The 15510-nt window shown below is 41.5% G+C and overlaps 1 protein-coding gene and 1 long non-coding RNA gene across 2 annotated transcripts in view; one reads left to right on the top strand and one right to left on the bottom strand.

The window, feature by feature from the left end:
• The first annotated feature begins 238 nt into the window (after positions 1-238).
• hao1 (hydroxyacid oxidase (glycolate oxidase) 1) overlaps positions 239-15510 on the top strand; it is an 88482-nt gene continuing 73210 nt past the window's right edge. The window contains exons 1-2 of the mRNA XM_034191147.1: positions 239-377; positions 2577-2728. Of these exons, the coding sequence (XP_034047038.1) occupies positions 241-377; positions 2577-2728 (289 nt within the window). The 5' untranslated portion in view covers positions 239-240. The remainder of the gene's footprint in view (positions 378-2576; positions 2729-15510) is intronic.
• On the bottom strand, positions 5761-13599 carry LOC117528508. Its single transcript, XR_004565790.1, has 3 exons — positions 13586-13599; positions 9718-9721; positions 5761-5847 (listed from the first exon to the last, which is right to left on the bottom strand). It is a non-coding gene; the product is annotated as an uncharacterized LOC117528508 (long non-coding RNA).

Raw genomic sequence — 15510 nt, 5'->3', positions numbered from 1 at the left:
CTCTGTCACTCTGAGTCAACACACACACACGTGTCACAACAACACCCATCATCCTCAGAGCCGTATCTGGCCTTCAGAAGACACTTTTATCTTCTGTAAACTGACCAGTGTGCAGTCGACAGGTCGGACGAAACCACGTCAGGTTAATGATTAAAAGGCTCGAGTGATCTCAGCTCATTTCAGAGGGTCAGATTTAGTGTGTACTACTGTGGTCGTGGTGGAGTGTCACAGCAGCAAGCGATGTCGTGGCAGCGCGTGTGTGTGTCTGACTTTGAGGAGGAGGCTCGAAGAGTTCTGCCAAAAGCCGTCTATGACTACTACCGGTCCGGTGCTGACGAGCAGCTCACACTGGCTGACAATGTTGCTGCGTTCAAGAGGTACGACACAGATCCATAACTGCGCAGCGTGCAGGTCGGTGTCAGCGGCCACTCGCTGCTGATTGCACAGTGGACGCTCCTACTGGAGCACCCGAGAAGCTGAATGAAGAACCACTATCTGGGTTTGTGATTGTCCTGGATCAAGGTGAAGATCCAGGATCTTAATGACGTCCTGGACGTAGCTGTCAGAAGTTTATCTCTATGTGGTGACAGTGTCAAAGTTGTGTATAAACACACACACACAATGCATGTGACACATCCCTGACTGGATGTGTGTGTGCTCAGTTTTGAGCGATGTGTTAATGTTGATACCTGGGTGTCATTCTGAGGCTACGTTCAGACGTTCAGACCGCCAGCAAAAATCTGACTGTGACAATCTGACAGTCTGATCTGAATCTGTTTCCATTTTGCAATTCTGAACAGTCAAAAGTCCCACAAAATTTGTATATTTTTCAAAAAATCTGTTTCAAGCCTCATTTGTAGCTAGTTTGAAAAGCAAATCAAATTGTGTTTTTGCAAGTCATTTTTGGTCTGAAGGCTCACATTCCGTTTCAGGTGTGTTTATTCTGTTTGTAAGTTTTTACACCTTGAGATTTGCATGACCAGACCTACGGTGAGAGCTGACCTCCTCCCCCCCACCACTAACACCCACTGTGGCTTTGCTCTCTGCCCGTTCTGGTCAGTTTTCAACCCACTAGTGTCAAAAAAAAGACAACAAAACATTTGACACAACGTGTGTTTCACAGGGACGTGTTGTCGGGTGACAGCCTGTGTACATCTGAACCAGGAAGGACAAAATAAAAGCACTGATGCACGCACACACACACACGCACGCACGCACGCACGCACGCACACACACACACACACACACACCAATCTGTCACACACACTGTTTTCTGTCACATCCAGAAAACAGTGTGGAATCAAAGTAATATCAAAGACAAATGATGTGGAACTGGATTATTTAAAGCATATATTGATCAACAAAATGTGTGATTGACTGGTCTGCAGGACCTCATAATGAAGTCACACAGAAGTCATCTGATGAGGTTATACACAGTCAGTAATCAGATGTATGTGTATGGTGCCAGGCCAGTCTCACTGTTTCTTTTTTTTTTTTTTTTTTTTGGGGCTCCCGTGACGAAATAAGTCAAATTTTTGTGACGGTGTTTTTTAAACTCACTATTCCTAACCCTACTCCTACCCCGACCCTAACCATAACCACCCCGACCCCCCACTTCACTTTTATGAATGAATTTGTGCTGCCGTGACGAAAATATACTGCTCATTGTTCTTACTGGAATCATGTACTGCTTGTTAATTGACTCGTCTGTGAAGAAGGCAGTAAAAAAACAACAGTACAAAAATCATCAGGCAAAAAGATGTGGTCGATGCAACAGGCTGGAGGTCAAGAAGTCAAGAACACACAAAGAGGCAGGCAGGACTATGGAACGCAGGTACAGAGCTGGAATGAAGGCACAAGGCACAACAAACTGGCGAGGAACTGACACACACAGTGAGCTTATATAACCAATCAGCAAATCAGAAACAGGTGTGCATGGAGAGCACCAGAACAAGGGTGTGGCCAGAGAGAGAGGGAAACACCCATCACCAAGAACCAAGAGAAAGACGAGAGAAGAGAAGCAGAGACACACAGACCCAAGCAGAAAAACCGCAGCAAGAGAATAAACAAACAAAAAGCAATGAAATACAAAAAATAACAAACAGATCAAAAGAAAGAAATATAACCAAACACAATTCAAACCCTGACATTTTATCAAAACCCAAAATTTCAGAGCTGAATATACAGTAGATTATACAAACACACTCAGCAGGCAGATTTCCACTTCCATTTAGTGTGTGTCTAAAAAACTGCTTTTCTGCTTGATGAAGTCATTTTTCAAGCGGCACGAAAAACCTTATTTCAAAAAACTACAATGACAACACTTTTTTTCTGATATAACAGGTCAACTGAGCTACATAAAGTCACATGACATTCTAAAATGTCACGGCAATATTGAATAAAAAACAACAACCTTACTTTTGGAAATACAATTTTTATTTGCAGTTACATCTGAATTTGCAGTATTTGACTTGAAATAGTGTGAACTGATTGTGTGTGTGTGTGTGTGTGTGTGTGTGTGTGTGTGTGTGTGTGTGTGTGTGTGTGTGTGTGTGTGTGTGTGTGCGCGCGTGTAGGTGGTATCTTGTCCCTCGGGTGTTGAAGAATGTGTCCACAGTGGACCTGTCTGTGTCTGTGCTCGGACAGAAGCTCAGCATGCCGGTGTGTGTTGGAGCCACAGCGATGCAGAGGATGGCTCACCCTGACGGAGAGACAGCTACAGCCAGAGGTATGGTCAGAACCGTTTGAGACTGGAACTTGTTGCCACACACACAGTTGATGGATTCTTCTGATATGGTTTGACTGTGGGTGGCGCTGTACACTCAGGTCTGGGAGAATGTGTTGCTGCCACAAGTGGCAGCATCCCCTGTACTATGGCACATCTTGGATCCTTGATAGCATAAACCCAGGCAGATAACTGATCCATCCCCATCTCTCAAAACTAGCCACCTGTGTACATCACAGAAGGTAAAACCTGGCTTTCTCCAGTTGCTGGTTCCTGTGTCCTGGATCATGCCCACACAAATGCGCCGCATGATCAAAATATTGTATCTAACATTCTTTCGTGATGCAAAGCAATACTCATCATTTGAGTCTCCGTAACTAACTTTTTTAAACAAAAACTCATTCCAGTCATTCAAGAAGTACTCAAGGATCTTCCAAAACATTTTTGACACATTTCTGATGGCCGTGTTAAGGACATACAGTTCAATCCAAAAGTATATGGCCCCTTGGTATTTCACACATTTTAATTTGTTTATGCTATTTAAAATACAAAAAAAATACAAAAACTCCCCCCCCCACCCCAAAAAAAATCTAAAATTATCTTCCTTAAATTCAAACTCAAAGCAAATCTCTACAACTTGATATAAATTCATTAAAAATATAAAATCCAAGATGATGTGGTGCATAAGTAATGGGCCACTTTGATATAATACCTGTAAATAATCACTATTATTGCCAGTTTTCTTCAGACAAGTCAAGGGATGAATACATGAACATTTCCAAGTCACTGAATATGTCTTGGACTTTATTTACATCAGTTATGAAGAAATACGAACAGTATGACACTCTATGGTAAATCTGTGTGGAGTAGACAGTTCTCAAAAACTGAGTGACTGTGCAAGAAGGAGAAGAGAGAGGAAAGCCACCAAGACACCCATGCATAGTGCATATTTTACAAAATGCAAAACATGCACTATGCACAATTTCTCCACTCACAGCCACAGAAGCCTATAAGGTCTTCTGGGTTGTCCACACTGACAGAAACACCTGGTAGCTCAGTGATCTAACATCAGTAGAAGGAAGCTACTATCAAAACTGGAGATCCAGAGGCCACAGCAGCACAGTACTGTGCAGTGTGAATGCACAGAGCAGACAGAGAGGTAGGAGAGAGTAGTGTTATGGAAGCAGATGGTACCCAAACACCTCCTATGGGAGATGCATCTACTGAGCTAAGGATGAAGATTGTGGCCAAACTAACCTGACCAACAGTACGACTCTCCTGGCTCACTTACAAAGTCCTATCAGGAGAGATGCTTACAGACATTAACACAGCTCTACTCACCATCCCGACTACCAGCATTACAGAAACCATTGTGCTCATATATGCCGCTGATACAGTAATCCTTGACACACGGGCATAAGATCAAGAATACCCCCAAACTGGACTGGAGGCTCAAATCCGGAGAGCCCAGAAGGATGTTAGCCAACTAACAGAGGTACAGAAGGGCATCATGAGACATAGGTCCTGGATGGATAAGAAGTACAACAAGATGTCCATAACTGAGACCATGGAAACTGCCAAACAAAGGCTCACAGCTCTGGCTACGTGGCTGAAAAGATATACCAGAGAAGCAGAGATCAAGAAAATAAATGGCTTTTTCTCCAAAGACCCATTCAGGGTGTACTCCCAGCAGAATGGGGAAAACATACAAGAACAGAACCGCCCAGAACTGAGACTAAGCAATACTGGAAGAACATCTGGGAGAAAGAGGCATCATACAACACCAATGCCAAGTGGCTGGTGGACCTAAGAGCACACCACAGCCACCTCCCAGAACAAGAACCAGTCAACATCATAAAGGCAGACATCCAACAATGAGTCTCAGGGATGAAGAGCTGGACAGCACCAGGGCCTGATGTGACTGGCAGAAGAAGCTAACAGCGCTCCATGTGCGTCTGGTAGTACAAATGGGTGGTCTACTAACAGCAGGTACTCACCCAGACTGGCTAACACAGGGCAGGACAATCCTGATCATGAAAGACCCCCCATAAGGGTATGACTCCCTTAAGCTACCGACCAATTACATGCCTCTCCATAACATGAAAGCTCCTATCAGGCATCATAGCAACCAAGTTGAATAGTCACATGAGTCAACACATGAGCACAGCTCAGAAGGGCATTGGAAACAATACCAGAGGATCAAAGCACCAGCTATTGGTCAACCAAGCAGTACACCAGGACTTGAAAACCAGGCAGACTACCCTGAACACAGCCTGGATTGACTACAGGAAGGCCCATGACTCAGTGACTCACACATGAATACTGGAGTACTTGCCACTATACAAGGCTAACAGTGTACTGATAACTTTCATCAGGATCTCAATGGGACTGTGGAAGATGTCACTGGAGGCCAAATCCAAGGCAATCACAAAAGGGATAATAGGTTGGCCACAGGAGGAGATAGATGCCACTGATGTCAAGACACGAAAAACCCCTCACAATGTACGGAGGTTTCCACCCAAAGTCCAGTACCCTGAGGCTCTATGAACAACACAAGGAGGGAGGGTGAGGATTAGTGAGTGTCAGAACCTTAATCCAGAATGAGATGAGGAGTATCCATGAGTACATCAGAAAGATCAAGTGCAGAATATACCAAGGTGATGCACTATCCCCACTGCTGTTCTGCATAGGCTTCAACCCCCTCAGCCACCTCATCACAACAAGCAGCTATGGATATTGATTCAAGAATGGGGTAACCATCAGCCACCTCCTGCCCATGGATGACATCAAGGTGTATTCCAAGAGTGAGTGAGACATTGACTCACTGATCCACCTCACCAGGATCTACAATAAGGATATCGGAATGTCATTCAGATTGGATAAATGTGGCTGGATTCAGACTGAGGGAGTGGAGTTGCCAGAAGGCAGGATAGGGGACATACAGGGCAGCTACAAGTACCTGGGAATTCCACAAGGCGATGAGAACCATGATGAAGATGCAAGAAGGTCAGCCACAGCCAAATATCAACAGAAGGTAAGACAGGTGCTGAGAAGCCAGCTTAATGGTAGGAATAAGGTCCAAGCCATCAATACATACGCCCTACTAGTCATCAGATACCCAGCTGGGATAATAGGATGGCCACAGGAGGAGATAGATGCCACTGATGTCAAGACACGAAAAAACCCTCACAATGTACGGAGGTTTCCACCCAAAGTCCAGTACCCTGAGGCTCTATGAGCAACACAAGGAGGGAGGGTGAGGATTAGTGAGTGTCAGAACCTTAAACCAGAATGAGATGAAGAGCATCCATGAGTACATCAGAAAGATGCCACCCCCCACCCCCAAGATCAACTACTACAAGTATGCAAGATGCAAGATACAAGCTGGGACAGCGTACACTGAGAGGCACAACCAAGTGTTGGGAATCGTGTACAGAAACATCTGTGCCGAATACGGATTAGAACTCCCCAAGGTCCAATGGGAGACGCCAGCAAAGGTGGTTGAGAATGATAGGGCTAAGGTCCTGTGGGACTTCAAATTCCAAACAGATAAGTAGCTGCTGACCAACCAACCAGACATAGTGATGGTTGACAAGGAAAACAAAACCGCAGTTGTGATCGATGTGGCAATCCCATCTGACAGCAACATCAGAAAGAGGGAGCACAAGAAAATAGAGGTGTACTGAAGGAGAACCTGGGGCAGATGTGGAAGGTAAAGTACAAAGTGGTCACAGTGGTAATAGAAGCATGAAGAGCTGTAAGCCCCAAATTGAAAGAGGGGCTCCAGCAGATTTCTGGCATAACATCATAGGTCTCTGTCCAGAAAAGTGCAGTCCTAATAACAGCTAAGATACTGCGCCGAGCCCTCAAACTCCTGGGCCTCTGATAGAGGACCTGAACTTGAGGAACACACATACCACCCTCCCCAGGGCGTGAGAAGGAATTTTCATGATATATATATATATGTGTGTGTGTGTGTGTGTGTGTGTGTGTGTGTGTGTGTGTGTGTGTGTGTGTGTGTGTGTGTGTGTGTGTGTGTGTGTGTGTGTGTGTGTGTGTGTGTGTGTGTGTGTGTGTGTGTGTGTGTGAAAACTCCAACTATAGAGCTAAACTCCATTTCAGTGAACATGAAAATGTGTCCTGAAAATGTGTCCTAGTTTCTTCTTTGTACATTTATTTTGCAATCTTCAAGTTGCATTGAACATAGAGTGAAACTAGAAAAAACAGCAGAAACCACAATTAGTTTGTTGCATGGTTACTATAAACTTTACAGTAACTCAACTTACTTCAAAGGCTTAAATGTCAGGTAATAAGTGCTGAATAATAAGTACTGTAGCTATGGAGGAAGACGGCGTGATGTCATTGTGGCGTGATTGTCATGGCAGCAACGGTTCCCAGTTGGTGAATGCGTGCGTTTCACACTCTTTCACATGGTTGGGGAGCAGTGTTGCCACAGTAACTTTCAAAGTTATTTATTAGTTATTTTAAACAGTTACATTTTACAGTTACTTTAAACAGTTACTTCTTTAGGAGCTGCAGACAACTTGTTAGTAGCTGCTGAATGTAACTCATAAATTAACTAGTAATCTAACTTGGTTATTTTAAGACTGAGCACTCAGAAAAGTAACTATTCGTTACTTTCCTGATTAGTTACTTTGCTGATTATGCAATCTTAAGAGTAACCAAGTTACTTTATTAGTTACATTACAAGTTGTCGGCAGCTTCTAATAAAGTAACTGCATAAAGCTGCTCAGGAAGTAATTGTATAATGTAAAAGTAAGCAACCAATAAAGTAACTTTTCAAAGTAACTGTGGCAACAGTTACTTTGAAAAGTTACATCAAAAACAAAACCCAGCATACATCAAAACCAAACACACAATCAAAACCAAATACACGATCAAAACCAACAACACCATCAAAACCAAACACACAATCAAAACCAAAACCCAGCATACATCAAAACCAAACACATCATCAAAACCAAACACATCATCAAAACCAAATACACAATCAAAACCAAATACACGATCAAAACCAACAACACAACACAATCAAAACCAAAACCCAGCATACATCAAAACCAAACACACCATCAAAACCAAACACACCATCAACACCAAACACACCATCAAAACCAAAACCCAGCATACATCAAAACCAAACACACCATCAAAACCAAACACACAATCAAAACCAAAACCCAGAATACATGAAAACCAAAGACAGCATCAAAATCAAACACACCATCAAAAAAAAAAAAACACACACAATCAAAACCAAAACCCAGCATACATTAAAACCAAACACACCATCAAAACAAAACACACAATCAAATCCAAAACCCAGCATACATCAAAACCAAACACACAATCAAAATCAAACACACCATCAAAACCAAACACACCATCAAAACCAAATACACAATCAAAACCAAACACACAATCAAAACCAAAACCCAGCATACATCAAAACCAAACACACCATCAAAACCAAACACACAATCAAAACCAAAACCCAGCATACATCAAAACCAAACACACAATCAAAACCAAATACACGATCAAAACCAACAACACCATCAAAACCAAACACACAATCAAAACCCAGCATACATCAAAACCAAACACATCATCAAAACCAAACACATCATCAAAACCAAATACACAATCAAAACCAAATACACGATCAAAACCAACAACACAACACAATCAAAACCAAAACCCAGCATACATCAAAACCAAACACACCATCAAAACCAAACACACCATCAACACCAAACACACCATCAAAACCAAAACCCAGCATACATCAAAACCAAACACACCATCAAAACCAAACACACAATCAAAACCAAAACCCAGAATACATCAAAACCAAAGACAGCATCAAAATCAAACACACCATAAAAAAAAAAAACACACAATCAAAACCAAAACCCAGCATACATTAAAACCAAACACACCATCAAAACAAAACACACAATCAAATCCAAAACCCAGCATACATCAAAACCAAACACACAATCAAAATCAAACACACCATCAAAACCAAACACACCATCAAAACCAAATACACAATCAAAACCAAACACACCATCAAAACAAAACACACAATCAAAACCAAAACCCAGCATACATCAAAACCAAACACACAATCAAAATCAAACACACCATCAAAACCAAATACACAATCAAAACCAAACACACGATCAAAATCAAAACCCAGTATACATCAAAACCAAACACACGATCAAAACCAAACACACAATGAAAATCAAACACACAATGAAAATCAAACACACCATCAAAACCAAACACACAATCAAAACCAAAACCCAGCATACATCAAAACCAAACACAATCAAAACAAAATACACGATCAAAACAAAATACACAATCAAAACCAACAACACAATCAAAACCAAAACCCAGCATACATCAAAACCAAACACACCATCAAAATCAAACACACCATCAAAACCAAACACACAATCAAAACCAAAACCCAGCATACAAGCATGAAGAGCTGTAAGCCCCAAATTGAAAGAGTGGCTCCAGCAGATTTCTGGCATAACATCATAGGTCTCTGTCCAGAAAAGTGCAGTCCTAAGAACAGCTAAGATACTGCGCCGAGCCCTCAAACTCCTGGTAGAGGACCTGAACTTGAGGAACACACATACCACCCTCCCCAGGGCGTGAGAAGGAATTTTCATGATATATATATATGTGTGTGTGTGTGTGTGTGTGTGTGTGTGTGTGTGTGTGTGTGTGTGTGTGTGTGTGTGTGTGTGTGTGTGTGTGTGAAAACTCCAACTATAGAGCTAAACTCCATTTCAGTGAACATGAAAATGTGTCCTGAAAATGTGTCCTAGTTTCTTCTTTGTACATTTATTTTGCAATCTTCAAGTTGCATTGAACATAGAGTGAAACTAGAAAAAACAGCAGAAACCACAATTAGTTTGTTGCATGGTTACTATAAACTTTACAGTAACTCAACTTACTTCAAAGGCTTAAATGTCAGGTAATAAGTGCTGAATAATAAGTACTGTAGCTATGGAGGAAGACGGCGTGATGTCATTGTGGCGTGATTGTCATGGCAGCAACGGTTCCCAGTTGGTGAATGCGTGCGTTTCACACTCTTTCACATGGTTGGGGAGCAGTGTTGCCACAGTAACTTTCAAAGTTATTTATTAGTTATTTTAAACAGTTACATTTTACAGTTACTTTAAACAGTTACTTCTTTAGGAGCTGCAGACAACTTGTTAGTAGCTGCTGAATGTAACTCATAAATTAACTAGTAATCTAACTTGGTTATTTTAAGACTGAGCACTCAGAAAAGTAACTATTCGTTACTTTCCTGATTAGTTACTTTGCTGATTATGCAATCTTAAGAGTAACCAAGTTACCTTATTAGTTACATTACAAGTTGTCGGCAGCTTCTAATAAGGTAACTGCATAAAGCTGCTCAGGAAGTAATTGTATAATGTAAAAGTAAGCAACCAATAAAGTAACTTTTCAAAGTAACTGTGGCAACAGTTACTTTGAAAAGTTACATCAAAAACAAAACCCAGCATACATCAAAACCAAACACACAATCAAAACCAAATACACGATCAAAACCAACAACACAATCAAAACCAACAACACAATCAAAACCAAAACCCAGCATACATCAAAACCAAACACACCATCAAAATCAAACACATCATCAAAACCAAACACACAATCAAAACCAAATACATGATCAAAACCAACAACACAACACAATCAAAACCAAAACCCAGCATACATCAAAACCAAACACACCATCAAAATCAAACACACCATCAAAACCAAACACACAATCAAAACCAAATACACGATCAAAACCAACAACACAACACAATCAAAACCAAAACCCAGCATACATCAAAACCAAACACACAATCAAAACCAACAACACAATCAAAACCAACAACACAATCAAAACCAAAACCCAGCATACATCAAAACCAAACATACCATCAAAATCAAACACACCATCAAAACCAAACACACAATCAAAACCAAAACCCAGCATACATCAAAACCAAACACATCATCAAAACCAAATGCACGATCAAAACCAAATACACAATCAAAACCAAATACACGATCAAAACCAATAGAAAAAATAGAAAACAATAGAAAAACTTTGGGACTTTTTTGTCTGGTGACTGTGAATATCTGATTTATATGATGAGGGTTTAGGTGAGTTTTACTGTACATGGGACTGAACAATAAATTTACCTCTCAAAGCTTTGATGATGAAGTTGCTTCCATCCCACACAGCTGACTTTATTTTCCCAAATTTTTTTCTGCTTGGATCTGAAGAGAATCTGTACATCTTAAGGCCTTTGTTGTGTCTATTTGTGCCTCCAAATGCACAACAACCGGCATTTTCAGTGAATAAATAAATAAATAGCTGGATTTACATGCAGACAGATTAACAGCGAATGCTATTTTGGCCCCAAGATGGCATCACATGACCGATTTTTGTTTTTTTTTTACTCATCATGTCGCCACTCTCTGAATAAAGGGACTCTAGTCAGGAGGAGCGCTGTGGTCCTCTCCTCCTGTCTCACTGCCCCTGTCCCTTTTTTCTTTGATTATTTATTTTACTTTATTTTATTTTTACTTTATTTATTAATTTCCTTATTTTATGTATTTTTGTGCTATTTATTTATGTATTTAATTATTGTTTTACTTTAATGATATATTTGTTATGTAATTATGTATTTATTTGTTGTATTATTTTATTTATTTGTCCTCCCTCTCTGTTCTCTTTGCTTTAATTTAACACGTTGTGTTCACTCGGTCAGTGTTAGCTGAGAGAGTGAGTCTGAGTTGGCCGGCGGTCAGCAGACACACCCGTGAGTTCACACCTTTCTCCTTATTGTATGTATGTATTTATATATTTTTATGCTCTTTCTTTTTAAACCTTTTTCAATCCTCCTCCAGGGGGACTTCTTCTGCATGCCATCATAGATGTATCACTGCTGACAGAGTGTGGTCAGCTGTTCTGAGTGGCAGCACACTGAGTTTGTGACTCGCCATGGGCCAGCAGCGCGCCGCGCGTACCTGCACATCCTCTTCCAGCTGTATGATCATAATGTCCCACATACATTATGTAACCCATGGAAGGAGATGACAGTGTATCTGTTAAATTAGGTCCATCACGGACATGGCAGCCTGTCCAGGTGTGCACGCTGCACTGGACAGTGATCGCACTGCACTCCAGCCACACTTGGATCACACTTGGACCTCAGCCATACCTCGACAGTGTTAGATGGGGGATGGAAACGACACACTGTCCAGCCTTTGAACAGTCGCCACCTCGACCGCACCTCAACAGTGGTGTCCTGGGCACTACATTCATGCTGGCCCGCATTTTATGGGCCACACCTCGACTGTGACCGAGTGTGGGTTGAATGTGCATTCACCCTCATTCAACCGCTGGTGTGAAGGCTGGCTTGATCACAACACTTGGCCAGGGTTCGACATGGCTGATCATTTCTTGCACCCCCTCAACCGCGGTTCGAATAGTCCGACCTGTGTACAACGGGCCGTACAAATGTTGCAACCACGGTCAGGTGGCAGTATGACCATGTCTTCACCGCCATTCAATTGGGTTTCCAGTACGAGGCGATGTGAATGTCGAGTGCATGTGCTGTGACCAAATGGTTGTGCCGACTGCTGTACGAGGCATCCAAGGCAGCTCCGATTTTTCACAAGTACCATTCGAATCATCCTCCGTGCGCCAAGGGGCCTTCAGTGAGAATGCTCACTCAGTGGCAATGATATGCCATAGTATGACTGTCATTAATGTCGCAACATACAGGAGCTAAACCCAGAACAGTCACCTGTCCTTGATATGGACCAACTGCTGTTTGCACTAGGCAAATTGATACAATGGTACTGGCCAAACATATGGTGAGGACAATTTTTTTATTATGTTTGGTGGCCTCCACATAGAGATTGCAGCATTTCACACCAGAGGTGAGTGGCTGCTGGACAGTGCATGGACACATCTCTTGTCTGAAGCAGAGATTGCTACAGAGGGAACAAGTCTCAAACTTAACCAAAACCAGACATGCACACAAGTAATTGCTACCAGCCTATACATTCTCCAAAGGCAAGCCTATGACAGTAATATGGCATCAAGTGTTGATAACTCAGACTGTCTGTCTTTTAAATAGTGGTGTGAAAAACACTGCCAGTAAATTCCACAGTTCCAATAATGGTCCATCACTTTACTCCTGGAGACATATGCTTTGACATTAGAATATGCTGAGATATGCTATGCACGAAGATAACATCTAGAATGGTGTCAGTTTTTAATAACATTGACACAGAGTTGAGATCTTGTAGCTCTACACACTAATGACATTACGGACGAATCAGTGGTATAAAAAAAATGTAAGGAATAGTCAAGAGTTAGGAAAAACCCAGTATGAAAATTTCGTACAGGAAAGACTCACTGCCAGAAGCAAGCCCATCACAGGAACGATACCAAAGAATATGCTGACACTGTTTACCAAACCCAAAATCGAAGACCCTGTCACACTTAGTACGAATGAGCACAAACTAAGCCGAATCAGGCGGAATGTGGAAAAAAAAACAATTCGTGTCACATCTGGGAGGGAATAAGACTTGCGGAGGACAGCCGTCCGAATACCCAGACTGCGCTCCGACCCGTCCTGACTGATGCATGTACATTCTGCATGCATCAGCTCTTGACTGCAGTCCAAATGTATTTGGAACACAATACAAATACTAAGAATGCTGTTAGATTGCTGTAAGAATATTACTAATGCACCTCAAATGCCGTATGACTGCCACACAAAGTCTGGGTGGAGGACAGTTAAGGGGAGGAGTGTGGCAGCGCTACATTCACTTCACACAAACTATGTCATGTCAACATGTCATTTCACATGTATGACATGACAGACTGCAGTGTCACTGGTGGTCGCCATGCCGTGGGAAGCATCTCTGGAGCCGTTCCAAAGGTGATTACTTACATTATTTACATTGTAGTGCCTTGGTAAATGGTTGCATCGTCAGTCCTTCAAATGTTGGAGATGATGTATCTGCCTTTATATATTTATTACAGCTGTGACAGCGCATTCACAAGTGCTGCGCTGCCTCATATCTCTGTGACACACTGACATGCAGTGCAGCCATCTGAATGGGGTGTTACAGCCATGATAACCTATTATTACAGATACATCTATCTTATAAATCATAAGGCACACTAACAGTGTATCTGTATTATCATGCTCATTATGGATGTAACACCGTGTTCACAAGCACTGTGCTGACTCACAGGACAGCCACCTGAACAGGGTATTACAGCCTTGATAACATAATATTACGGATACACCATCTAAACCATGAGGTGGACTGACAATGTATCTGGAATATCATGCTCATTATGGACATAATACCCATTCAGCTGTGTGCTATCCCGCTCAGAGACGCATTGACTTGCAGTGACACACAGTGGGTTTTTTTGGTTTGATTGCACAGTGTTCATGCCTAGTTCACAAAATGAATGCTTGCCACAGACAATGCACATTACAATATTTCCTTTGTGCACCCCAAACAGGATGGTGCTGTCCGGCTGCTCCATGCGCCATTTGGCATTTGCCGGCAGGGGTTGATGTGCCTGACCATGGCGAATGTCTCTTGAGCACGATCAGACTGTTTCAAATGCTGTTTTGATGCTGTGAGAGTATTTAGACTGTGGTCCAGTAGTGGTACAGCTTACCAAAAATTTAGCTTCGATAACTGGTAATCCGCTAAACCAATAAACCACTAAAAAAAATTAGCAGAAGCTACAGCTAACCGCTAACTTTCAGTATGGTCTCCAGTACACTCTCAGCTTCTGACAAGCCAGTTTTGAGTTTAAGCACTGCCAATGCTCCTGATTAGAATCAAAGATGATCACAAACACAACACAACCAATGAGTCAGCCCTTCTGTCTTTGTGAGCCCTACCCACTGCTTTAAGGAAGAGTAATTTACATTCAACATACAATGGTCCAGACGGGAGGCAGAAGTCACGAGAAGCAAAGCAAGTTTGACTTATGGTTTTGATCTATTAATAAAATTTATCCGGATAGTTTATCTAGATTAATGTCAACTCTGTCATTTTTACAAAGTGAAAATATAACACATATCTTTTCATTTTAAAATATTGCACTAATTCTGAAGGTTTCAACATTAACACCCAGATGCCAAAAGGCACTGTGTGCAAAATGAGCCTCCGCTCCTCACTTACTGGTTGATTTACTATATTTAAAAAACAACACACAAGTTACTGTAACATGTGTGTTGGTTTTTAGAAATAAATGTGTACAACCCTAATTCCAGTGAAGTTGGGATGTTGTGTAAAATGTAAATAAAAACAGAATACAATGATTTGCAAATCCTCTTCAACCTATATTCAATTGAATACACCACAAAGACAAGATATTTAATGTTTAAACTGATAGACTATATTTGTTTTTGTGCAAATATTTGCTCATTTTGAAATGGATGCCTGCAACACATTTCAAAAAAGCTGGGACAGTGGTATGTTTAACACTGTGTTACATCACCTTTCCTTCTAACAACACTCAATAAGCATTTGGGAAATGAAGACACTAATTGTTGAAGCTTTGTAGGTGGAATTCTTTCCCATTCTTGTTTGATGTACAACTTCAGTTGTTCAACAGTCCGGGGTCTCCGTTGTCGTATTTTGCGCTTCATAATGCACCACACATT

This window comes from Thalassophryne amazonica, chromosome 16, assembly GCF_902500255.1.
Source record: "Thalassophryne amazonica chromosome 16, fThaAma1.1, whole genome shotgun sequence".
Classification (NCBI taxonomy): Eukaryota; Metazoa; Chordata; class Actinopteri; order Batrachoidiformes; family Batrachoididae; genus Thalassophryne; species Thalassophryne amazonica.
This window is presented reverse-complemented; position numbering and strand designations above follow the sequence as displayed.